This window comes from Caenorhabditis remanei, chromosome I (assembly GCF_010183535.1).
Source record: "Caenorhabditis remanei strain PX506 chromosome I, whole genome shotgun sequence".
Classification (NCBI taxonomy): domain Eukaryota; kingdom Metazoa; phylum Nematoda; class Chromadorea; order Rhabditida; family Rhabditidae; genus Caenorhabditis; species Caenorhabditis remanei.
The window spans coordinates 13,442,121-13,464,578 of record NC_071328.1 but is presented as its reverse complement, the minus strand read 5'-3'; the positions used below and the strand labels follow the sequence as shown (position 1 = coordinate 13,464,578).

At 37.9% G+C, this 22,458-nt stretch overlaps 2 protein-coding genes across 2 annotated transcripts; both read right to left on the bottom strand.

Moving 5' to 3' along the window:
* Window positions 1-211: 211 nt before the first annotated feature.
* GCK72_002974 (uncharacterized protein) lies at window positions 212-4,851 on the bottom strand (the record flags this gene model as incomplete). The annotated part of the gene is made up of 5 exons (XM_053723726.1): window positions 212-396; window positions 1,422-1,680; window positions 2,458-2,631; window positions 3,170-3,475; window positions 4,843-4,851. The coding sequence occupies 5 exons, from the start codon at window positions 4,849-4,851 to the stop codon at window positions 212-214; spliced, it is 933 nt and encodes a 310-aa protein (XP_053592371.1).
* Window positions 4,852-7,733: 2,882 nt separating this feature from the next.
* GCK72_002973 (uncharacterized protein) lies at window positions 7,734-21,714 on the bottom strand (the record flags this gene model as incomplete). Its single annotated transcript, XM_053723725.1, has 10 exons — window positions 7,734-7,918; window positions 8,944-9,202; window positions 9,977-10,150; window positions 10,691-10,996; window positions 13,706-14,876; window positions 15,977-16,388; window positions 17,573-18,287; window positions 19,416-19,516; window positions 19,696-19,777; window positions 21,646-21,714. The coding sequence occupies 10 exons, from the start codon at window positions 21,712-21,714 to the stop codon at window positions 7,734-7,736; spliced, it is 3,474 nt and encodes a 1,157-aa protein (XP_053592370.1).
* Between the last annotated feature and the right edge of the window lie 744 nt (window positions 21,715-22,458).

The following is a 22,458-nucleotide window of genomic DNA, read 5'->3' as shown; positions in this document are numbered from 1 at the left end:
AATGACAAAACGGGGAGAAAATAGAAAACAGTGGCGAAGAAAAAGCAGAGAAAAAAGAGGTTGAACTTTGGAAAGGGAAATCATTCGAAATCAGAGGGAATCAGAGGGAAATAAACACAAGATAAGGGGGAAAAAGAGAAAATTGATTCGAAATAATGAGAAAAAAACACTAATTATAGACAAGAATAAAGCAAAAAAAAAGAATCCAGAATCACTGATGAATGGAAGAAGACGTCGACGAACCGGGACCACCGGCGTGACGACGTGAAGAGACACGTGAGACTGAGACAGCCGGTTGACGGGAGGCATCGATGAAGCGACGCAATTGGGAGACCCATTTGACACAGACGTCAACTTGTGGAGCCATTAGAACCAGCTCGCGGGACAGACCGGTGACTGGAAAATGCGTTTTTTTGAATAGGGGGAGGATGAGTGATAAATGCAAAGTATTTTTGAGTCAAAATTGGAAAAATTAAGCTCTCTTTCTGCCAAAACATTGAGAACATTATCTTTTTACTCAAAAAATTCTGAAAAAACTATGGTTACAGTAATCGTGAGACGGTTTTTAGAGCTTTTGGAGCGATTTTTCATGACAAAAAGTGAATTTTCGGTGAGTTTATGGGAAAGAACCGAAAAACAACCGCGAAAAAACCCAAAACTAGTGAAAAATCGCCGAAGAACAGCAAAAACAAACGAAAATTGGCCGGGGGACTAACTTTTTCAAAATTTGGATTTCTAGGCCACCAACTCATTTCTCGATATTATACTCTTTTCAAAGCTCTTTTCACACTGAATTCGAATTTTTGAGTCTCCTGGCCTAATTTTGGAATTTTAGGCCAGACTTTTCGGAAAACTGAGAATATGTTTCAAAATGCTCAAAACCTCTTTAAAACCGAATTTTCAGCCCGAAAATGCTCAAAATGGTCACTACTGGCTTCTAGGGTGTTTCTAGGCCCCGAAAAGTTCTTCCCCGGCTGCTCTTTAAGTTTTTAATAATAACTTTTTTCAACTGCTTCCTTTTATCAACACAATTCATCAAAAACCACTAAAACTATGCTCAAAACACTTAGAAACCACTAAAACCTCTGAAAAACACAATTTTTCAATATTCTGAAAAAAGGGTCCAATTGGCCGAGTGGAAATTTCGACAGAACATGTCCCACTTCGACCAACCGGGGTTCGATCCCCCCAGTGCGTAAATCTTTTTTGCATTCTTTTTTCTTTTTCTAAAACAAGGTAAGATTCACCAGAGAGGACGTGGAAGAACTATCTGTGGCCTAGAAACACAACAACGAAAAATGCGGTCAGCAGTGATCAATTTTGTTAATTTTCAATGATTTTTAACAGAAATTTGCTCTGATAATCATGAATTTTGTTCATTTTTTCACCAACATTTCATCTGAAACCTTCCAAAAACTCACATCTACACATTGGAATGGTTCCCTGAGCGACGTGTTCCTTATGCGTCTTAAAATGGCAATTCTTGCATTCGAAAGCGGGCGTCGGCCGAATGAAATCCGACAACTTCTTTCCACAATCATCGCAATGAGTTCTCGTATGGTAGGAGAGCTCCTGGAAATCGTGTCGTTTCCATGACTCTTCACGTTGTGATTCAATCATTGATAAGTCCGAGTTGGAGGCGTGACGAGATGAGTTTGATGACGTGTCGTCGTACATTATCTGAAAATTGGAAGTTGAGGGAATTCGGAAAAAAAATGAGAAAAATCCGTTGAAAATCGCTCAAAAACCATCAAAAACACCCCTAAAACTACAGTAACCCTCAAAAATCCGCTCAAAACCCAAAATCTCTCAATGGAGCGCATTTACACCCGCGTGAAATGACAAATAGAAAAAAATTGTGTAGGAAAAGCAGGAATTGAGCCCTGAGAGAGAGTTTCGAAGGGGGAAGAATATGAAGAGGTGTAAGTGCGCCCTATTGAGAAATTGTGGGAATTACGATGGTTACAGTAATCCTGGGGCGGTTTTTTGGAGCTTTTGGAGCGATTTTTCGTGACCAAAAGTGGATTTTTCGGTGAATTTTTCTCGAAAAAAGAGAAAATTTAGAAAAATCTAGTTTTTTACTCAAATTTTCTGGAAGCGTAAAATTCAGCATTCAGACTATTTTGAATACCAAAACTAAGGAAGATTTTTTTTTCCGTGAAGATTTTTCGCAGTTTTCACTGACTTTTATTGGGATTTTCTCGAAAGCGAAATTGTGGGTTTTAGCGGGATTACGATGGTTACAGTAATCCTGGGGCGGTTTTTAGAGCTTTTGAAGCTTTTTTTCGTGACAAAAAGTGGATTTTTTGGTGGAAATGCACAATTTTTCAGATTAATTTTTAGTTGGAAAGTAGATTTTTCGTGAATTTTGCTCGAAAAATAGGGAAAATGTAGTAAAAATTGACAATTTTGGCTCAAAATTTCTGGAAAAAGTCAATTCTAGAGAGTCTAACTCACATGGAAGATCTTCGGCAATTGATTATCATCAACATTTCTCAAATCGGCGGCAGTGACGTGTCGAACATGAGCCATCGCACCGGCTTCGATAGTCAAAACGATGCTACTCGAGTGTTTCTCATCGTAGTGAATTGTGAAGGCGTACTCGTTGAGAATCACAAAGAAACTTGTCCACTGAAATAAGAAGATTCAGATGATGTAGGACTGAAATTTTCAGCAATTTCATCTCATTTATATGGTGATAAAGCTGAAATTCCAGATTTTTGAATCAAAATAGGTTCAAAACTCGTTTTTTCCATGAATTTCCGATTAATTTTGACGTGAAAAGTGCGATTGTTCCGCCTTTTTTAGGGAAGATATATGATTTATATTAGGGAGACAGAAAATCTGTGTTTTTAAGACAAGTTTCCATAATCTCTGAAATTTCAGCCCTTCTGCAATAAAGCCGAAAATCCAATTTTCAGATTGAAAATCGGATCAAAAACATAATTTTCACTGAAAAAGTTCTTAAAAATCGGAATTGTCAGTGTTTTTACGCTTTAAAAACATATTTTCAGTAGGAACCTACCCTTGGTTTCATTTTATTGTTTAAAACATTTTTTAGACTGAAAATTATCAAAAAAGTTCATTTTTCACTCAAAAGTCTAATTTTGATTGAAAAAAACGCGAATTTTCAGTCATTTCCCACTCATTTCCACCGAAAACCCCTCACCTTTGGCTTTCTGGATTTCTTGGTCATATCCCTAAGGGATAACCATCCATCCAATTGAATACTCTGATGACTCAACGACGTCGGAATTCCTTCTCTCGAATCAAGTGACCGTTTATCCTCATATCGATTCACCGAATGTCTATTCGGATAGTCCTCTTTGTATTCTCTGAGTTCGTCTTGAAGTGCTTCACACATTTGTTGCATATCTTGAATTTGAATGTTGAAGTGTTCGGCTTGTCTCTCGATTTCATTGTACAAAGTGGTGATTCGTTTCGTCATCACATCCTTCTCTTGTTGGAGACTCATCTGAAAATAGAGAAGATTTTGAGATTTTAATAAATAAAGTTGACCATTTTCAACTGGAAACTGCAAAAGTCGCAGTATTTATACTGTACATTGGATGTAGATTGCAATCTTTGGCCGGAATAAGAAAGAGAGAGACTTCTGGTCACCATCTTCCATCAGTGAATGTATAATATAATGCCGAATGTAAAGGGGTCCGAGGTTGTTTACACTCCCGCAGGAGGACAGATGATAATTAACCTTCTTAATGGAGAGAGATAGAACCCGAGGAACAGAGAAAAGATACAGGTCATAGTTGTCCGGATTCCGGATTCCGGAAATTCCGGGTTCCGGAATTCCGGGTTTTTTTTGACATTTCGGTTCCGGGTTCCGGAATTCCGGAAAATGAAAATTTTCATTCCGGTTATTTGAATTTTTTCCGGATTCCAAAATTCCGGAATTCTTTATTTCGCCACCGTATTCCGGATTTCGAAAAATCTCATTCCGTACAACTATGATACAGGCTAGCGACTGGCCTGCGACACGGACTTTAAATTGAAATACTTTTTAGACCACTCTATCATAATTTGGGGATTTTCTCTCTAGAAAAGAAGGTAGCTAAAACTCCAAAATTCCGAATAAGCTCCACCCACTTTCAGATTCTCTCAGAAAGGAGCGGAGCATATCAATCAAATTCTTTGCTGAATTTGAACCAAAGCTCCGCCCATTTTCTCTCAAAGTCATTCGTATTGTCACCGTTTCGATAGCAATTTCCCCGAGAAAAAGAGTTCACAGGCTCCGCCCCTTTTTCACAGAAACTCTTAATTTTCAGCTTTTTCCGTTAGTGAATTCCCTGGAAAAGGGCGGAGTCTATTATAGTTCATAGGCTCCGCCCCTTTTTCACAGACTTGCAAGATTCCGGACCGGCCCGCCGGCCCGGCCCGGCCCGGTGGGCCCGGATTTGAATTTTTGAACTTTTTTCACTACAATTTTTTTTCCAAAAATTTATTTTCTGAAAATGTTTCATATTTTTCCTGAAGTATATTTTTCAAAAACCTTCGAAACCTACAAAAAATTGTTTTTAAGAAATATTTTTCAAAAAAATCTGGAAATTTTCGAAAAAAAAAATTTGAATTTTTTTCAGTACTGAACTTCCGGGCCGACCGGGCCGGGCCGGGCCCTGGAAATTTTCATTCCGGCCCGGCCCGGCCCGTTGCAAGTCTGCTTTTTCAAACAGAAATCATCAATTATTCGCTTTTTCAGAATCAAAAGTATGGGTAAAAAGAGGAGTGGGGCTACCAAAATGTATCGAATAGTGATTTTTCTGAAATTTTTTGCCTGATTTTGTCTCAAAAAAAGCATTCTGATGGGTCTATTCTAGAAATACTTACAGTTTTCATAGAGATTCAAGATTTTTGCCTCCGGAAAACTCATTTTTCGGACATTTTTTGAATTTTTCTTCAAAAAAAGTTTTTCTTTTGAGATTTTGGATCAAAATTTTTCAAAAAATAGGGAAAAAATGAACTTTTTGGCTAAATTAAACCAATAGTGGACATCCGGACCTCCAGACAGACCTACAGACTTCAAAGATCACTAGTTTCTAGGTAAAACTAACTGAAAAATGAGAGAATTTGGCGATTTTCATCATAATTTCGGGCTGAAATCCGATTTTTCCAAGTTTCGACCCCCAAAGGCGTCTATCTGTCTGTCCATCCATCCAGATGCCCCCATAATGTATTTTCAGCCACTCCCTCAATCATTCCGACATCAAAAAGCATTTTCGTCATAGTTGTCAAGGCCCGACCCTTGTCAGCGAAATCAGGGACCGGCCCGAAGGCCCGGGCAAATCGGCGCGAAAGTCAACATTTCAAATTTTTTGAAATTTTTTGATTTTTTTTGATTTTTTTCGCGAAAAAGTCAAATTTTCGAGTATGGTTCAGAACTAGAAGAAATTCAGAAAAATAGTCCAAAATGGACTCATTTTCGATGAAAAATTGAAAAAATTTCGGAAAAAAATGTGGAAAAAATTGGTCATTTTTTGAAGCCGGGCCTTCGGGCCAGGTAGGTGCCCGGGTGGCGTTGAGCGCCTCGCATTTTCAGCTGAAATTTGAAAATGCGACGAGAAAGAGTGTGCGAAATGGAGAGACCCAGACACACTCTCTCGATTTTAGCTGAAAACCCAAGAAAAGCAGTCAAAATCATCTATTTTTAAGCGATTTTCAGCTTTTTAGGTTGAATTTTCAGTGTTTTCATCCTAAAATCCTCCAAAATCGTCCATTTTTTTCAGATAAAACGTGCCGACTCAGCGTTCTACTGGGAAGAACGTTTAAAATTTGCGGATTCTCTTATTTTTAGCAGACTTGTCACGGGCCGGGCCGGGCCGGGTCAAAATCAGGAAAATTTTCGGCTCGGCCCGTTTCGAAACATTTTTTGAAAAAATTCTGAGTTTCTGAATTTTTTTTGGAAATTTTTTGAAATTTTTCGAAAAAAGTATAGTTTTCGAATAAAAATTCAATGATGAAGAAAAATGTGAATGTGTACAATAATTTAAGCATTTTTACTCTATTTTTTTGAAAAATTTCCAAAAAAATCGGTAAAAAATGGGTACCCATTTTTGAATCCGGGCCGAGCAAATTTCCAGCCCGGACCGGCCCGATTTTTGACAAGTCTGATTTTTAGCGATTCTCATCTTTTTTTCTCTTCCCCTTCTCTTCAATCCATAAACTCACAATCTCTCTCTCCTTCTTAATCAACGCCGACTTCGTGACTCCCTTAAAAAATATGGAAAATTTTTTGCTTATTCAAAAAAAAAGAGTTGAAAAGCTTCAAAAAAGGATAAAATTCAGCAAATTCTACTGGAAAAATAGCAAATTTCGATTAAAAATGACCCAGAAACTGAATTTTCGCAGATATCTGATTTTTTTTTCGAATTTTTGAGCAAAAAGCGAGAGATCCGAACATTTTAGAGTTAAAAATCTGTAATTTCTGTAATTTTTTCAGAAAAACTCGAAAAAATCAGCAATTTTCTCTTTTTTTGAAAAAACTCTCTCTGAAAATCAGTGCAAAACCATTTATCTCACTAGTTTTCAAACACCGCACAAAAGAATTCAATTAACACATTATTACTTCGAAATGATATCTGAAAAGGGACAAAAAGAGAATACAATCTTTTTCGAATTTTCTTACGGGAAATGACTGTACAGGTAGGGGGGACGGCAATGTAGCAATCGCGCTCTACCGAAAAAGCTGAAAATTGAGCTAAAAACCTGATTTTGAGCTCATTTTTCGTGGAATTTTCAATAGAACACACTTTTTAGCCATAATAAACATAAAAATGAAGGGAATCATTGCAGAGTTCGGATCCGTAAGCGTTGTGGTGGGAAGTGGGAGGGATAAGAGAAAAAACGAAAAGTGAAAACAAGAAAAAGAAGTGGAAACACGCAAAGAGATGAGTGATGATACGCAACGAATTGGTCACAAAAAATGGAGAATTTTCTCGGAAAAAATGAGAAAAATCTTCAAAAAATTAAAAAATGTTGTGGGAAAAGCAGGAATTGAGCCCTGAGAGATAGATTTCGGAGGGGAAAGAATTCGAAGAGGTGTAAGTGCGCTCTATTGAGAAAATGTGGGAATTACGGTAGTTACAGTAATCCTGGGGCGGTTTATGAGTGGTTTTGGAGCGATTTTTTGGTAAAAAAAAGTGAATTTTCGGTGAGTTTTTGGGAAAAAAAACTGAAAAAGCCAATTTTTCAGCACAAATCACTCAAAATGAGAAAAAACAGATTTTTCGTGAAATTTGGCTCAAATTTCCTGGAAAAAGTCATCAACTCAGCGTTATTACAGACTTTTTGAAGTTAAAAAACTGTAAAAATCCGTAAAAATCGAAGGAAACCAGATTTTTTGCAGTTTTCACCGATTTTTCCGATTTTTTCGCGTTTTTCAAGAGAAATTCACTATATTCGCTCTTAAAACCGCTCAAAACCGATCAAAAAATCTCCCAAAACTACAGTAACCCTCAAAAATCCGCTCAAGACCCAAAATCTCTCAACGGAGCGCGTTTACACCCGCGTGAAATGACAAAACTGGGAGAAAATAGAAAACAGTGGCGAAGAAAAAGCAGAGAAAAAAGAGGTTGAACTTTGGAAAGGGAAATCATTCGAAATCAGAGGGAATCAGAGGGAAATACACACAAGATAAGGGGGAAAAAAGAGAAAATTGATTCGAAATAATGAGAAAAAAACATTAATTATAGACAAGAATAAAGCAAAAAAAGAATCCAGAATCACTGATGAATGGAAGAAGACGTCGACGAACCGGGACCACCGGCGTGACGACGTGAAGAGACACGTGAGACTGAGACAGCCGGTTGACGGGAGGCATCGATAAAGCGACGCAATTGGGAGACCCATTTGACACAGACGTCAACTTGTGGAGCCATTAGAACCAGCTCGCGGGACAGACCGGTGACTGGAAAATGCGTTTTTTTGAATAGGGGGAGGATGAGTGATAAATGCAAAGTATTTTTGAGTCAAAATTGGAAAAATTAAGCTCTCTTTCTGCCAAAACATTGAGAACATTATCTTTTTACTCAAAAAATTCTGAAAAACTATGGTTACAGTAATCGTGAGACGGTTTTTAGAGCTTTTGGAGCGATTTTTCATGACAAATAGTGAATTTTCGGTGAGTTTATGGGAAAGAACCGAAAAACAACCGCGAAAAAACCCAAAACTAGTGAAAAATCGCCGAAGAACAGCAAAAACAAACGAAAATTGGCCGGGGGACTAACTTTTTCAAAATTTGGATTTCTAGGCCACCAACTCATTTCTCGATATTATACTCTTTTCAAAGCTCTTTTCACACTGAATTCGAATTTTTGAGTCTCCTGGCCTAATTTTGGAATTTTAGGCCAGACTTTTCGGAAAACTGAGAATATGTTTCAAAATGCTCAAAACCTCTTTAAAACCGAATTTTCAGCCCGAAAATGCTCAAAATGGTCACTACTGGCTTCTAGGGTGTTTCTAGGCCCCGAAAAGTTCTTCCCCGGCTGCTCTTTAAGTTTTTTAATAATAACTTTTTTCAACTGCTTCCTTTTATCAACACAATTCATCAAAAACCACTAAAACTATGCTCAAAACACTTAGAAACCACTAAAACCTCTGAAAAACACAATTTTTCAATATTCTGAAAAAAGGGTCCAATTGGCCGAGTGGAAATTTCGACAGAACATGTCCCACTTCGACCAACCGGGGTTCGATCCCCCCAGTGCGTAAATCTTTTTTGCATTCTTTTTTCTTTTTCTAAAACAAGGTAAAATTCACCAGAGAGGACGTGGAAGAACTATCTGTGGCCTAGAAACACAACAACGAAAAATGCGGTCAGCAGTGATCAATTTTGTTAATTTTCAATGATTTTTAACAGAAATTTGCTCTGATAATCATGAATTTTGTTCATTTTTTCACCAACATTTCATCTGAAACCTTCCAAAAACTCACATCTACACATTGGAATGGTTCCCTGAGCGACGTGTTCCTTATGCGTCTTAAAATGGCAATTCTTGCATTCGAAAGCGGGCGTCGGCCGAATGAAATCCGACAACTTCTTTCCACAATCATCGCAATGAGTTCTCGTATGGTAGGAGAGCTCCTGGAAATCGTGTCGTTTCCATGACTCTTCACGTTGTGATTCAATCATTGATAAGTCCGAGTTGGAGGCGTGACGAGATGAGTTTGATGACGTGTCGTCGTACATTATCTGAAAATTGGAAGTTGAGGGAATTCGGAAAAAAATGAGAAAAATCCGTTGAAAATCGCTCAAAAACCATCAAAAACACCCCTAAAACTACAGTAACCCTCAAAAATCCGCTCAAAACCCAAAATCTCTCAATGGAGCGCATTTACACCCGCGTGAAATGACAAATAGAAAAAAATTGTGTAGGAAAAGCAGGAATTGAGCCCTGAGAGAGAGTTTCGAAGGGGGAAGAATATGAAGAGGTGTAAGTGCGCCCTATTGAGAAATTGTGGGAATTACGATGGTTACAGTAATCCTGGGGCGGTTTTTGGAGCTTTTGGAGCGATTTTTCGTGACCAAAAGTGGATTTTTCGGTGAATTTTTCTCGAAAAAAGAGAAAATTTAGAAAAATCTAGTTTTTTACTCAAATTTTCTGGAAGCGTAAAATTCAGCATTCAGACTATTTTGAATACCAAAACTAAGGAAGATTTTTTTTCCGTGAAGATTTTTCGCAGTTTTCACTGACTTTTATTGGGATTTTCTCGAAAGCGAAATTGTGGGTTTTAGCGGGATTACGATGGTTACAGTAATCCTGGGGCGGTTTTTAGAGCTTTTGAAGCTTTTTTTCGTGACAAAAAGTGGATTTTTTGGTGGAAATGCACAATTTTTCAGATTAATTTTTAGTTGGAAAGTAGATTTTTCGTGAATTTTGCTCGAAAAATAGGGAAAATGTAGTAAAAATTGACAATTTTGGCTCAAAATTTCTGGAAAAAGTCAATTCTAGAGAGTCTAACTCACATGGAAGATCTTCGGCAATTGATTATCATCAACATTTCTCAAATCGGCGGCAGTGACGTGTCGAACATGAGCCATCGCACCGGCTTCGATAGTCAAAACGATGCTACTCGAGTGTTTCTCATCGTAGTGAATTGTGAAGGCGTACTCGTTGAGAATCACAAAGAAACTTGTCCACTGAAATAAGAAGATTCAGATGATGTAGGACTGAAATTTTCAGCAATTTCACCTCATTTATATGGTGATAAAGCTGAAATTCCAGATTTTTGAATCAAAATAGGTTCAAAACTCGTTTTTTTCCATGAAATTCCGATTAATTTTGACGTGAAAAGTGCGATTGTTCCGCCTTTTTTAGGGAAGATATATGATTTATATTAGGGAGACAGAAAATCTGTGTTTTTAAGACAAGTTTCCATAATCTCTGAAATTTCAGCCCTTCTGCAATAAAGCCGAAAATCCAATTTTCAGATTGAAAATCGGATCAAAAACATAATTTTTCACTGAAAAAGTTCTTAAAAATCGGAATTGTCAGTGTTTTTACGCTTTAAAAACATATTTTCAGTAGGAACCTACCCTTGGTTTCATTTTATTGTTTAAAACATTTTTTAGACTGAAAATTATCAAAAAAGTTCATTTTTCACTCAAAAAGTCTAATTTTGATTGAAAAAACGCGAATTTTCAGTCATTTCCCACTCATTTCCACCGAAAACCCCTCACCTTTGGCTTTCTGGATTTCTTGGTCATATCCCTAAGGGATAACCATCCATCCAATTGAATACTCTGATGACTCAACGACGTCGGAATTCCTTCTCTCGAATCAAGTGACCGTTTATCCTCATATCGATTCACCGAATGTCTATTCGGATAGTCCTCTTTGTATTCTCTGAGTTCGTCTTGAAGTGCTTCACACATTTGTTGCATATCTTGAATTTGAATGTTGAAGTGTTCGGCTTGTCTCTCGATTTCATTGTACAAAGTGGTGATTCGTTTCGTCATCACATCCTTCTCTTGTTGGAGACTCATCTGAAAATAGAGAAGATTTTGAGATTTTAATAAATAAAGTTGACCATTTTCAACTGGAAACTGCAAAAGTCGCAGTATTTATACTGTACATTGGATGTAGATTGCAATCTTTGGCCGGAATAAGAAAGAGAGAGACTTCTGGTCACCATCTTCCATCAGTGAATGTATAATATAATGCCGAATGTAAAGGGGTCCGAGGTTGTTTACACTCCCGCAGGAGGACAGATGATAATTAACCTTCTTAATGGAGAGAGATAGAACCCGAGGAACAGAGAAAAGATACAGGTCATAGTTGTCCGGATTCCGGATTCCGGAAATTCCGGGTTCCGGAATTCCGGGTTTTTTTGACATTTCGGTTCCGGGTTCCGGAATTCCGGAAAATGAAAATTTTCATTCCGGTTATTTGAATTTTTTCCGGATTCCAAAATTCCGGAATTCTTTATTTCGCCACCGTATTCCGGATTTCGAAAAATCTCATTCCGTACAACTATGATACAGGCTAGCGACTGGCCTGCGACACGGACTTTAAATTGAAATACTTTTTAGACCACTCTATCATAATTTGGGGATTTTCTCTCTAGAAAAGAAGGTAGCTAAAACTCCAAAATTCCGAATAAGCTCCACCCACTTTCAGATTCTCTCAGAAAGGAGCGGAGCATATCAATCAAATTCTTTGCTGAATTTGAACCAAAGCTCCGCCCATTTTCTCTCAAAGTCATTCGTATTGTCACCGTTTCGATAGCAATTTCCCCGAGAAAAAGAGTTCACAGGCTCCGCCCCTTTTTCACAGAAACTCTTAATTTTCAGCTTTTTCCGTTAGTGAATTCCCTGGAAAGGGGCGGAGTCTATTATAGTTCATAGGCTCCGCCCCTTTTTCACAGACTTGCAAGATTCCGGGCCGGCCCGCCGGCCCGGCCCGGCCCGGTGGGCCCGGATTTGAATTTTTGAACTTTTTTCACTACAATTTTTTTTCCAAAAATTTATTTTCTGAAAATGTTTCATATTTTTCCTGAAGTATATTTTTCAAAAACCTTCGAAACCTACAAAAAATTGTTTTTAAGAAATATTTTTCAAAAAAATCTGGAAATTTTCGAAAAAAAAAATTTGAATTTTTTTCAGTACTGAACTTCCGGGCCGACCGGGCCGGGCCGGGCCCTGGAAATTTTCATTCCGGCCCGGCCCGGCCCGTTGCAAGTCTGCTTTTTCAAACAGAAATGATCAATTTCTCGCTTTTTCAGAATCAAAAGTATGGGTAAAAAGAGGAGTGGGGCTACCAAAATGTATCGAATAGTGATTTTTCTGAATTTTTTTGCCTGATTTTGTCTCAAAAAAAGCATTCTGATGGGTCTATTCTAGAAATACTTACAGTTTTCATGGAGATTCAAGATTTTTGCCTCCGGAAAACTCATTTTTCGGACATTTTTTGAATTTTTCTTCAAAAAAAGTTTTTCTTTTGAGATTTTGGATCAAAATTTTTCGAAAAATAGGGAAAAAATGAACTTTTTGGCTAAATTAAACCAATAGTGGACATCCGGACCTCCAGACAGACCTACAGACTTCAAAGATCACTAGTTTCTAGGTAAAACTAACTGAAAAATGAGAGAATTTGGCGATTTTCATCATAATTTCGAGCTGAAATCCGATTTTTCCAAGTTTCGACCCCCAAAGGCGTCTATCTGTCTGTCCATCCATCCAGATGCCCCCATAATGTATTTTCAGCCACTCCCTCAATCATTCCGACATCAAAAAGCATTTTCGTCATAGTTGTCAAGGCCCGACCCTTGTCAGCGAAATCAGGGACCGGCCCGGCCCGAAGGCCCGGGCAAATCGGCGCGAAAGTCAACATTTCAAATTTTTTGAAATTTTTTGATTTTTTTTGATTTTTTTCGCGAAAAAGTCAAATTTTCGAGTATGGTTCAGAATTAGAAGAAATTCAGAAAAATAGTCCAAAATAGACTCATTTTCGATGAAAAATTGAAAAAATTTCGGAAAAAAATGTGGAAAAAATTGGTCATTTTTTGAAGCCGGGCCTTCGGGCCAGGTAGGTGCCCGGGTGGCGTTGAGCGCCTCGCATTTTCAGCTGAAATTTGAAAATGCGACGAGAAAGAGTGTGCGAAATGGAGAGACCCAGACACACTCTCTCGATTTTAGCTGAAAACCCAAGAAAAGCAGTCAAAATCATCTATTTTTAAGCGATTTTCAGCTTTTTAGGTTGAATTTTCAGTGTTTTCATCCTAAAATCCTCCAAAATCGTCCATTTTTTTCAGATAAAACGTGCCGACTCAGCGTTCTACTGGGAAGAACGTTTAAAATTTGCGGATTCTCTTATTTTTAGCAGACTTGTCACGGGCCGGGCCGGGCCGGGTCAAAATCAGGAAAATTTTCGGCTCGGCCCGTTTCGAAACATTTTTTGAAAAAATTCTGAGTTTCTGAATTTTTTTTGGAAATTTTTTGAAATTTTTCGAAAAAAGTATAGTTTTCGAATAAAAATTCAATGATGAAGAAAAATGTGAATGTGTACAATAATTTAAGCATTTTTACTCTATTTTTTTGAAAAATTTCCAAAAAAATCGGTAAAAAATGGGTACCCATTTTTGAATCCGGGCCGAGCAAATTTCCAGCCCGGACCGGCCCGATTTTTGACAAGTCTGATTTTTAGCGATTCTCATCTTTTTTTCTCTTCCCCTTCTCTTCAATCCATAAACTCACAATCTCCCTCTCCTTCTTAATCAACGCCGACTTCGTGACTCCCTTATCACCCTTTTTCAACGGTTGCCGTTTCGCCATCTCCTCCTCCAACTTATTTATAACCGCCTTCTTATGCGCCCTCTCCAATTCCAACTTCTTATTCAAATCAGCAATCGTCTTCTTATCATTCGACTCCTCCTCCGTCGCCTCGAGTCTCGATTGCTCTTTGAGCTCCTCGAGTTGATTCTCAATATGCTTCATCGTCTGATCCTTATTCGACATCTCCCATTTATGTCGATGCATGAGTTCCTGCACCTCCATCTTCAACATTCCTCGTTCTTTATCCGCCACAAGGAGGTTCTCCTCTAACGTCTGCGCCTTCATTCTCTCATTCTCCAGCTCATTTCTGATTCCATCCAACTTCCCTCTCAATCCATCCTCCTTATATTTCGCTTCCTCCTGACTCTCAACCAACTCATCTTGACACAGCGAGAGCACCCGTTCATCAGTATTCCGACTATCCATAAGTTGCTCCACACGGATTTCCAGCCGCCGTTTCTCCGCATGCACCTCCACCAAATCTCGTTCCAAATCCTTTTTCGCCTCTTTCAACGCCTTATAATCATTCTGCAGTAACTCATAATTCGTCTCAATTCCAGCCAATTTTCTCGCCACTCGACTCTGATCAAACTCCGCCGCCGTCCGTTTCTGCTCCTCCCGCTTCCGATCATCAGACGCCTGCTCCAACTGCTTCTCATAATACTGCATTTTCCTCTCCCATTCGGCATCTGTCGCCTTCGCAACACTCTGTTGATATGCTCCATTCTCCTTCCTCTCATCCAACGCCTTCTTCAAAAGTGACGCCTTCTCAGCCTCTCTCGTCTGAAGCAACTCATAATCTCTCTTCAATTCAGCCACCACTTCATCCACATTCTTCTTCTGCTGAATCGCTCTCTGCGTCTCATTCTTTTCCTGTGCCAATTCGCCCGCTTTCTTCCTCAAATCCTCTTTCAACTGTTCGCATTTATCACGGAATTTCGCCAACTCGTTCTCCATCTCCACATTATACTCTTTCGACATTCGTAATTCCACTGACAACTCGTTCACTTTCACATCTGAATCCGCACCGTGACGCAGTTTGTCCTTGTTCTCACGCAGCTCCCGTTCGAGTTCGGCGATTTTTGTGGTCAGGCTGAAAATGAGAGAATTTGAGACTAGATGCTAGCAACATTTGGATAGTTTTAGAGTATTTCTCGGCAATATTTGCTGGATCTTGCTGTTTTTAATGGATTTTTGACTGATTTTCGCAATATCCACAAGAATTTTATCCTGAAAATTTCGTTTTTTTGCTTGAAAACTAGCATTTTCAGCTCCTTCGATGTATTTTTCTGTTAAAAAAAGGCATTTTCAGCACAAAGATTCAAAAATTCCAAATTCTAGTCGTCTATAAACGGGAAAGTGACTTCTAGTCAAGTTCCTACTGTTTTGGTCCAAAATTCGCAGTTTTTTGCTCTTTTGGCTCATTTTCAGTCGAATCTGTTTCAGATAGACTTATGGTCGGAAAATCGTTGAAACTCCGCGATTTTTGCTGGAAATCTGAATTTTTCTGCCAAAAAATTGATATCCTAGCCCTTTTTTTATCCCAGAGCATAATTGATCTAAAAACTCGAATTTGTAATCAAAAAAAAATGCTTCTGGACTGAAAATCTCAATTTTTAAGCTAGAAATGACATTTTTGTACTGAAAATGATGAATTTTAATCTTAAAATCTCAATTTTCTAGTCAAAAATACGATTTTCAGAGCGAAAATACGATTTCTGAGGTAAAAAACCCAATTTTTTGGCTATAAATCGCTATTTTTTGGTTCAAACTAATGGTTTTTTCGGACGAAAATTACTATTTTTGAGCTCCAATCGTCACTATTTGGCTGAAAATCACGATTTTGCAAAAAATGACATTTTTCGATCAAATTTCATATTTTTGAGCCTAAGATTTCAATTTCCCATTGGAAAAAAGATTTTCAACTGAAAATCTCAAATTTTAAACTTTAAATAATATTTTTGGGCTGAAAATTATGAATTTCGAGCTTAAAATCTCGATTTTCGGGTGAGAATTGCGGATTTTGAGGTCGGAAATGCAAGTTTTTAAATGAAAATGCCAATATTTAGGCTATAAATTAAAATTCTCTTCGATTTGTACCAAAAATCTCAAATTTTTACAATTTTCAGCAGATTTTCAGCGTTTTCAATCAAATTTTTCCGTTTTTCTCCAATATTTCCTCCAAAAACTCACGAATTCTTCTCTGTTTCAATGAGTTTTGCTCTAATCTCATTCCGAGCGATGCTCTCCTTCAACATCTCCATTTCTCTCTTCTTCATATCCAATTCCATCACAACTTCCTCATATTGTTCATCTGGAATTCCAGTCTTGACGATATGAGTTCCATTTGTGAGAAGTGACTGTTTCTCTACAATCGTTTCCTCTTGAATTGTCTCAAGTTTCGAAGCTCCGCCCATATTCTGAAGGAGACATTTCACTGGAGAATACTCATTCGAATAGGTGAATCCAATGAATGGAAGTTGATTTCCGTTGAATGTCTTCGGCAACTGAAAATCCCCAGCATTGTCTCTGTCTCTCGTTTCAATCTCCTCGAAATGAGTCGTATCGTCGTCGGATTTCAATGATGGAATGATTGGAGGAGTGGCTGAAAATAATGAATATGAAGACATATGGATCTGGACGAAAAATTTTCAGATAATTTCAGATAATTTTCGGAAATTTCTACTGAAATTTTCGAAAAATAGGTAACAAAAATAGTTAATTTTTGATTTTTCGTGATTTTTTTTCAAATTTTCTACTCGAAAACAGGTTTCTGTGAGTCTGTTCTTGAATTACTTACAGTTTTCATTCAAATTCAAGATTCGATATTTCAACCAAAAACCTCTTTTTCCACTATAAAAACGCGCCAAAGACACGCCAGTTATCGAAATTTCTCTTAAACCGCGCTATAAACTCCCCAGCTTAGAAATTTCGGCCGAAACACGTAAATTTAGACTAAAAAAGCGCCAAAGACACCCCAGATTCACTCAAAACCGAAAAAATTTCGAATTTTAGAAATTTTACCCAAAAATCTCTATTTTTAATAATTCTTAGGTCATTTTTTCAGAATTTCTCCATTCTCACCATCACTCAGCGTGTCAAAAACCCATCCACCACTAAAAAACGCACCACAGACACGCCAGATATCAAAATCTAGCTAAAAACCGAAATTTTCCACTAAAAACGCGCCAAAGACACGCCAGATATCAAAATCTAGCTAAAAACCGAAATTTTCCACAAAAAAACGCGCCACAGACACGCCAGATATCAAAATCTAGCTAAAAACCGAAATTTTCCACTAAAAAACGCGCCACAGACACGCCAGATATCAAAATCTAGCTAAAAACCGAAATTTTCCACTAAAAACGCGCCAAAGACACGCCAGATATCAAAATCTAGCTAAAATCCGAAATTTTCCACTAAAAACGCGCCAAAGACACGCCAGATATCAAAATCTAGCTAAAATCCGAAATTTTCCACTAAAAAACGCGCCAAATACACGCCAGATATCAAAATCTAGCTAAAATCCGAAATTTTCCACTAAAAAACGCGCAAAAGACACGCCAGATATCAAAATCTAGCTAAAATCCGAAATTTTCCACTAAAAAACGCGCCAAAGACACGCCAGCTCCCAAATTTTGAACAAAACCTATTTTTCACTATAAAAACGCGCCAAAGACACGCCAGATATCGAAATTTCGCCAGAAAGCCCGAAAATATCCAATTTTCAATCATTTTTAGATCATTTTTCCAGAATTAGACTCCCATATTCTTCATTCTCAAACTCACCATCTCTCAACGTGTCAAAAGTCCATTCATCATTCTGAAAGAACTTGTGACTGCGAATCTCATCGACACTATTCTTTCCGAGTCGTTCCGGCGCAGCTGACAAGAATTTCTTAATGATATCCTTCGCCTGTGTCGATATCAATGGCTCATCGGGGAATTTGAGACTAGTTTTATGATTCATAATATTCGTATATGTTGACACAAGAGCCTCCGCATAGAACGGCGTCTCACCGACGAGCATTTCATAGATGAACACTCCGACGGACCACCAGTCGACTTCTTTTCCGAATTCTGAATCTTGTCCCTGATTTCTCAAAACTTCTGGAGATATGTAATCTGGAGTGCCGACTGCCGTCGAGCATCTAACCACTCCATTCGCATTCATTTTCACACAAGTTCCAAAATCGGCTAGTTTGATGTGTCCACTGTGAGAAATTAACATATTATCCGGTTTCACGTCTCGATGAATATATCCCATTTGATGTAAGACGGCCAGAGCCTCCACCAACTCCGCCGTATAGAATCTCGTCCATTTCTCTGAAACTTCGTATGACGTCATCAGATTGACGAGATCTCCTCCTGGCATGTAATCCATCACCATATAGAGATGACGTTGATCTTGGAATGCGTATGCCAGTTTTACGATCCATTCACTATTAGCGTGAGCCATGATGTATCGTTCCTCCCAGTAGAACGCCGAGTCGGCACGTTTTATCTGAAAAAAACGGAGGGTTTTGGAGAATTTTAAGATGAAAACTCTGAAAAGCTGAAAATCGCTAAAAATAGATGATTTTGAGTGCTTTTCTTGAATTTTCAGCTAGATTTTAACATTTTCAGTTCTAAAATTATCAGAAAACCATGTTGTTTTTCGGGTTTTCCGGATTGAAATCATTTACATTTCGAGCATTGAATAGTTTCCGGCTCAAATTCTGACCAAAAGTAGACAATTTTCGAGCTGAAACTTCTTTTTTCCTCAAAAAATATCAAAAATGTATTATTGATGGAAATTCAAGTAATTTCAGATAAAATCGCTATGAAAATATAGAAAAATTCCACTGGAAAATCGGGAATTTCCGGCCTGAAATGGACATTTTCAACTATCATTCTAAAAAGTGGAATTTCAGATGCAAGATGTAATAAATTTTGTGATTTTTACACTAAAATTTCATATTTTCAGTCAAGAAATGAGTCTCTGATAGCTGAAAATATACATGATACACTTTGAGACCTAAAATTTTAGTTTTTTCAGCTAAAAATGCAATTTTTCAGTGAAATCATTCAGGAAAAAAACAAAAAGCTCAGAAAATACCACATTTTTCACAAAAATCTACATTTTACGACATCTAGCAGCAATTTTCAGACAATTTCTGAGTCAAAAACGCTGAAAATCGTTCCAATCATCAAATGCGCGTCTCGAGCACGCCAGACAACCAAAAATCCCGCATTTCAGAATGAAACGCGTCTAGGGCACGCCAGACACATCAAATCAACTTTTAGAAACGCGCCAACGACACGCCAGTTGGTTGAAAACGCGTCCAAGGTGCGCCAGCCATACGAAATTACGAATTTAAAACTCAAAACAAGCGATACTCATATGAAATTCACAAATTGTAGAATACAAATGCGCCAAAGGCACGCCAGATTTAAAAAACTACTCAAAAATACACGATCTCAAGCAAATTTCTATGTAAAAACCACTGAAAAACTCAAAAAATCGGTCAGAAAGAGCACCACAACATCGATTTTCAGACAATTACAATATTAAAAACTTGAATAAAACGAACCATATCATCCTTACTCAACGTCTTCATCGCATAAACCTTATTGTTCTCTTTTGTCTAACCAAATGAACTTCTCCGAATGCGCCTCGTCCGATCACTTTCAACAATTTGAAATCCGATACTTTCATCCGCATCTTGATAAGCTTCTGCGCCACTTCGTCATCTGAAATTTTCAGACTGAAAATCACAAACCACTGTACATAAGGAAGCACACATGATTCAAGAGTCTGGAAATTCGTTTTTTTTCTGAATTTCCAGACTAAAAATCACAGGAAGTCATGCGAGAGAAAAAGTGCAATTCAAACACCCAAAAATCGAAAAAAAAACAGTGAAAACTCTCACATCGATTAACGAAATTGTCAATTGGTTTCATTCGCATCAGCACTGGAATTTTGCAATCTGCGACGACTGCCAACATGGTATCCTGCAAATGAAAATATAGTAGGTCAGTGACATAGAATTCGCAGAGATCTACAAAAATGAACTTCTTTTCGAGTTCTATGTCTATGACCAACTTGGGACCAGATGGCTACTTTTTAATGTCTCGCGGCCCGGGCGGCACATTAACGAATAGCCATCTGGTCTGTAGTTGGTCATAGACATAGAACTCGCAGATATCTACAGTTGGCTCCGGGTCATTTCGCAGCCGTGAGCTCCACAGCCTCAATGCTCCCGTTTTCTCAGTGATAATTTGACTTTTTCCGATTTATTGTTAGAGAAGTCAATTAGAACATTTTTTGTAATTTTGATAGAAGGGACCACGAGAAATTTGCACAGAAAACCGAAAAAAAACTGAATATTGTTATTCTCGTAGAACTAGACCTACAACCAAAAAGTTAGAAGGTGCAGAAAATGACAAAACCCGCCACTTCTACGAGAAAAAACAGTTATCAGCTGTTTTCAACAGACATTTTTTTATTGGTTTTATGGACGAAATTTGTCGTGGTCCCTTTTATCAAAACTACAAAAAAATGTTCTTATTGACTTCTCTAACGGGAGAATTCAGGCTGTGGATCTCATGGTTGCGAAACGTCTGGCTGCGAAATGTCCCGGAGCCCTACAGTTTAGTATATTTTTGAACTCATAAAACTCTATTTAAACCATACTTGCAAACCGGGTCGAAACGGCCGGCTCGTAACTCGCGTCAAAATGAATATTACGAGCTGAAAAATATACCAAAATGTAGATCTCGACGAGTTCTATGTCACTGATATAACACGGGCCGAGTGGCTATTTGCATACTTGCAACGGGCCGGGCCGGGCCGGGCCGGGCCGGGCCGATTTGAGAATTTTCACCGGCCCGGCCCGGTCGGCCCGGGTCACAGTACAAAAATTTGAAAATTTGAATTTTTTGTTTTTTTCGCAAAAAAGTCGAATTTTCGACTATGTTTTTACATATCGATAAAACTCAAGTTTACATAGGATTTTTGACTATTTTTGACGAAAATTTCAAAAAATTTCGAAAAATTTTGTGAAAAAGTTGTGCTCATTTTTTGACTCCGGGCCGACCGGGCCGGGCCGGGCCGGCAACTTTCTCTACCGGCCCGAGCCGGGCCGGGCCGATATTTTGCAAGTCTGGCTATTTGTTAATGTGCCGCGGGCCGGGCTAGAATGGCTTTTTTGGCCATTTTCGCGTTTTTTTTAACACTTTTTCCCGGTCCGTAGTAGGTCACGGAGATAGAACTCGTCGAGATGAGATCTACATTTTGGTATATTTTTCAACTCATAAAACTCTGTTTAAAGCGAGTTTCGGCCCGGCCGTTTCGAGACTTGCAAGTATGATTGAAAAGTCTAAAATTTCGGGAGATTAATATTGAGTTTGAAGGGAGCTGAGTTTGCAACAGAGTTGCGCGGAAGTGATTTTTTCTGAAACGGAAGTCGGAATTCCGCACAACTCTGGTTTGCAAGTATGAATATATCATCCCGATCATTTAAAAGTGACATCACATCGTTGGATTTAACCAAATTCTTATTATACTGTAATTACTAATTAACTGTACTCATCCTTATCTTTAAAAACAATTCCTGTTAACTTTTATTCCCGGTTTTCGTATTACAGGCTTGACTAAAAGAATCAAATTCGTTCATTTTATTTAAAAACTGGATTTTTTTCTTAAAACAAAAAATTTCGGTTCAAAACGGGCCGGGCCGAGAATATTTCTGATTACGGCCCGGCCCATGACAAGTCTCCTATCAGCAAAATAACTGTAAAATTGACAAATTTCGTATATTTTTATGAAATTTTCGCCTGAAAAATAAAATCTCTCTCTCTCTCTCTGATAATCGACTCACCATCAAACACTCGACATTAATCGGTGATCTAGGATCAACCAACTGCTGAAGAAGCTCATTTTGCTCCATTTTGTGAGCTTTCCGCCGTCCGCCAATGCAGATCGTATTCAGGCAAAAACGACGGGGACAAGAGCTGTCTGCTTTTGAGTGTTTTTGTTGTTGTGTTGGTCTTCTGAAAATAAATATGAAATTGCAGAAATTAGATAATTAAAAGATAATAAAGCGATTCATGAAACGGAAAAAAAGAGAAACAGTGATTTATAGACAGAAAAAGTTGAGAAAATTTTTCTCAGAAAAAGGAAACAAACGGGAAAATTTTTGAAAAATTTGCAAATTTGACAGATTTTGAGTGAAAAAAGCTAAATTTAACAAAAAATTCTGCGAAAAATGGTGGTTTCTTTCATAATAATGTGAATATAGAGGTATTTTTATAACTTTTCATGATTTTCAGCTCAAAATTGGACGAAAAATGTTATTTTTGATAAATTTATCACGAAATTTGGCGCGTTTTGGTTTGGAATGTTAAAATTGTTCCTATTTTCGACACTTTTATACGAAAGCTTCCAATTTTGACAGATTTTGAGTGAAAAAAGACAAACTTTAACAAAAATTCTGCGGAAAATGGTGGTTTCTTCCAACTCGAATATGAAGAAAAAATGTTATTTTTGATGAATTTTTTGGCTAATTCACAAAATATTGGTGACAAACGTGTCCAACCGATGCATTTTCAGCTCAGAAAAAAGAGAAATCGATTAAAATAGGCAAAATTAGTATTTCCATGCTCAAAAACACGGAAGAATGTGTGATTTCATC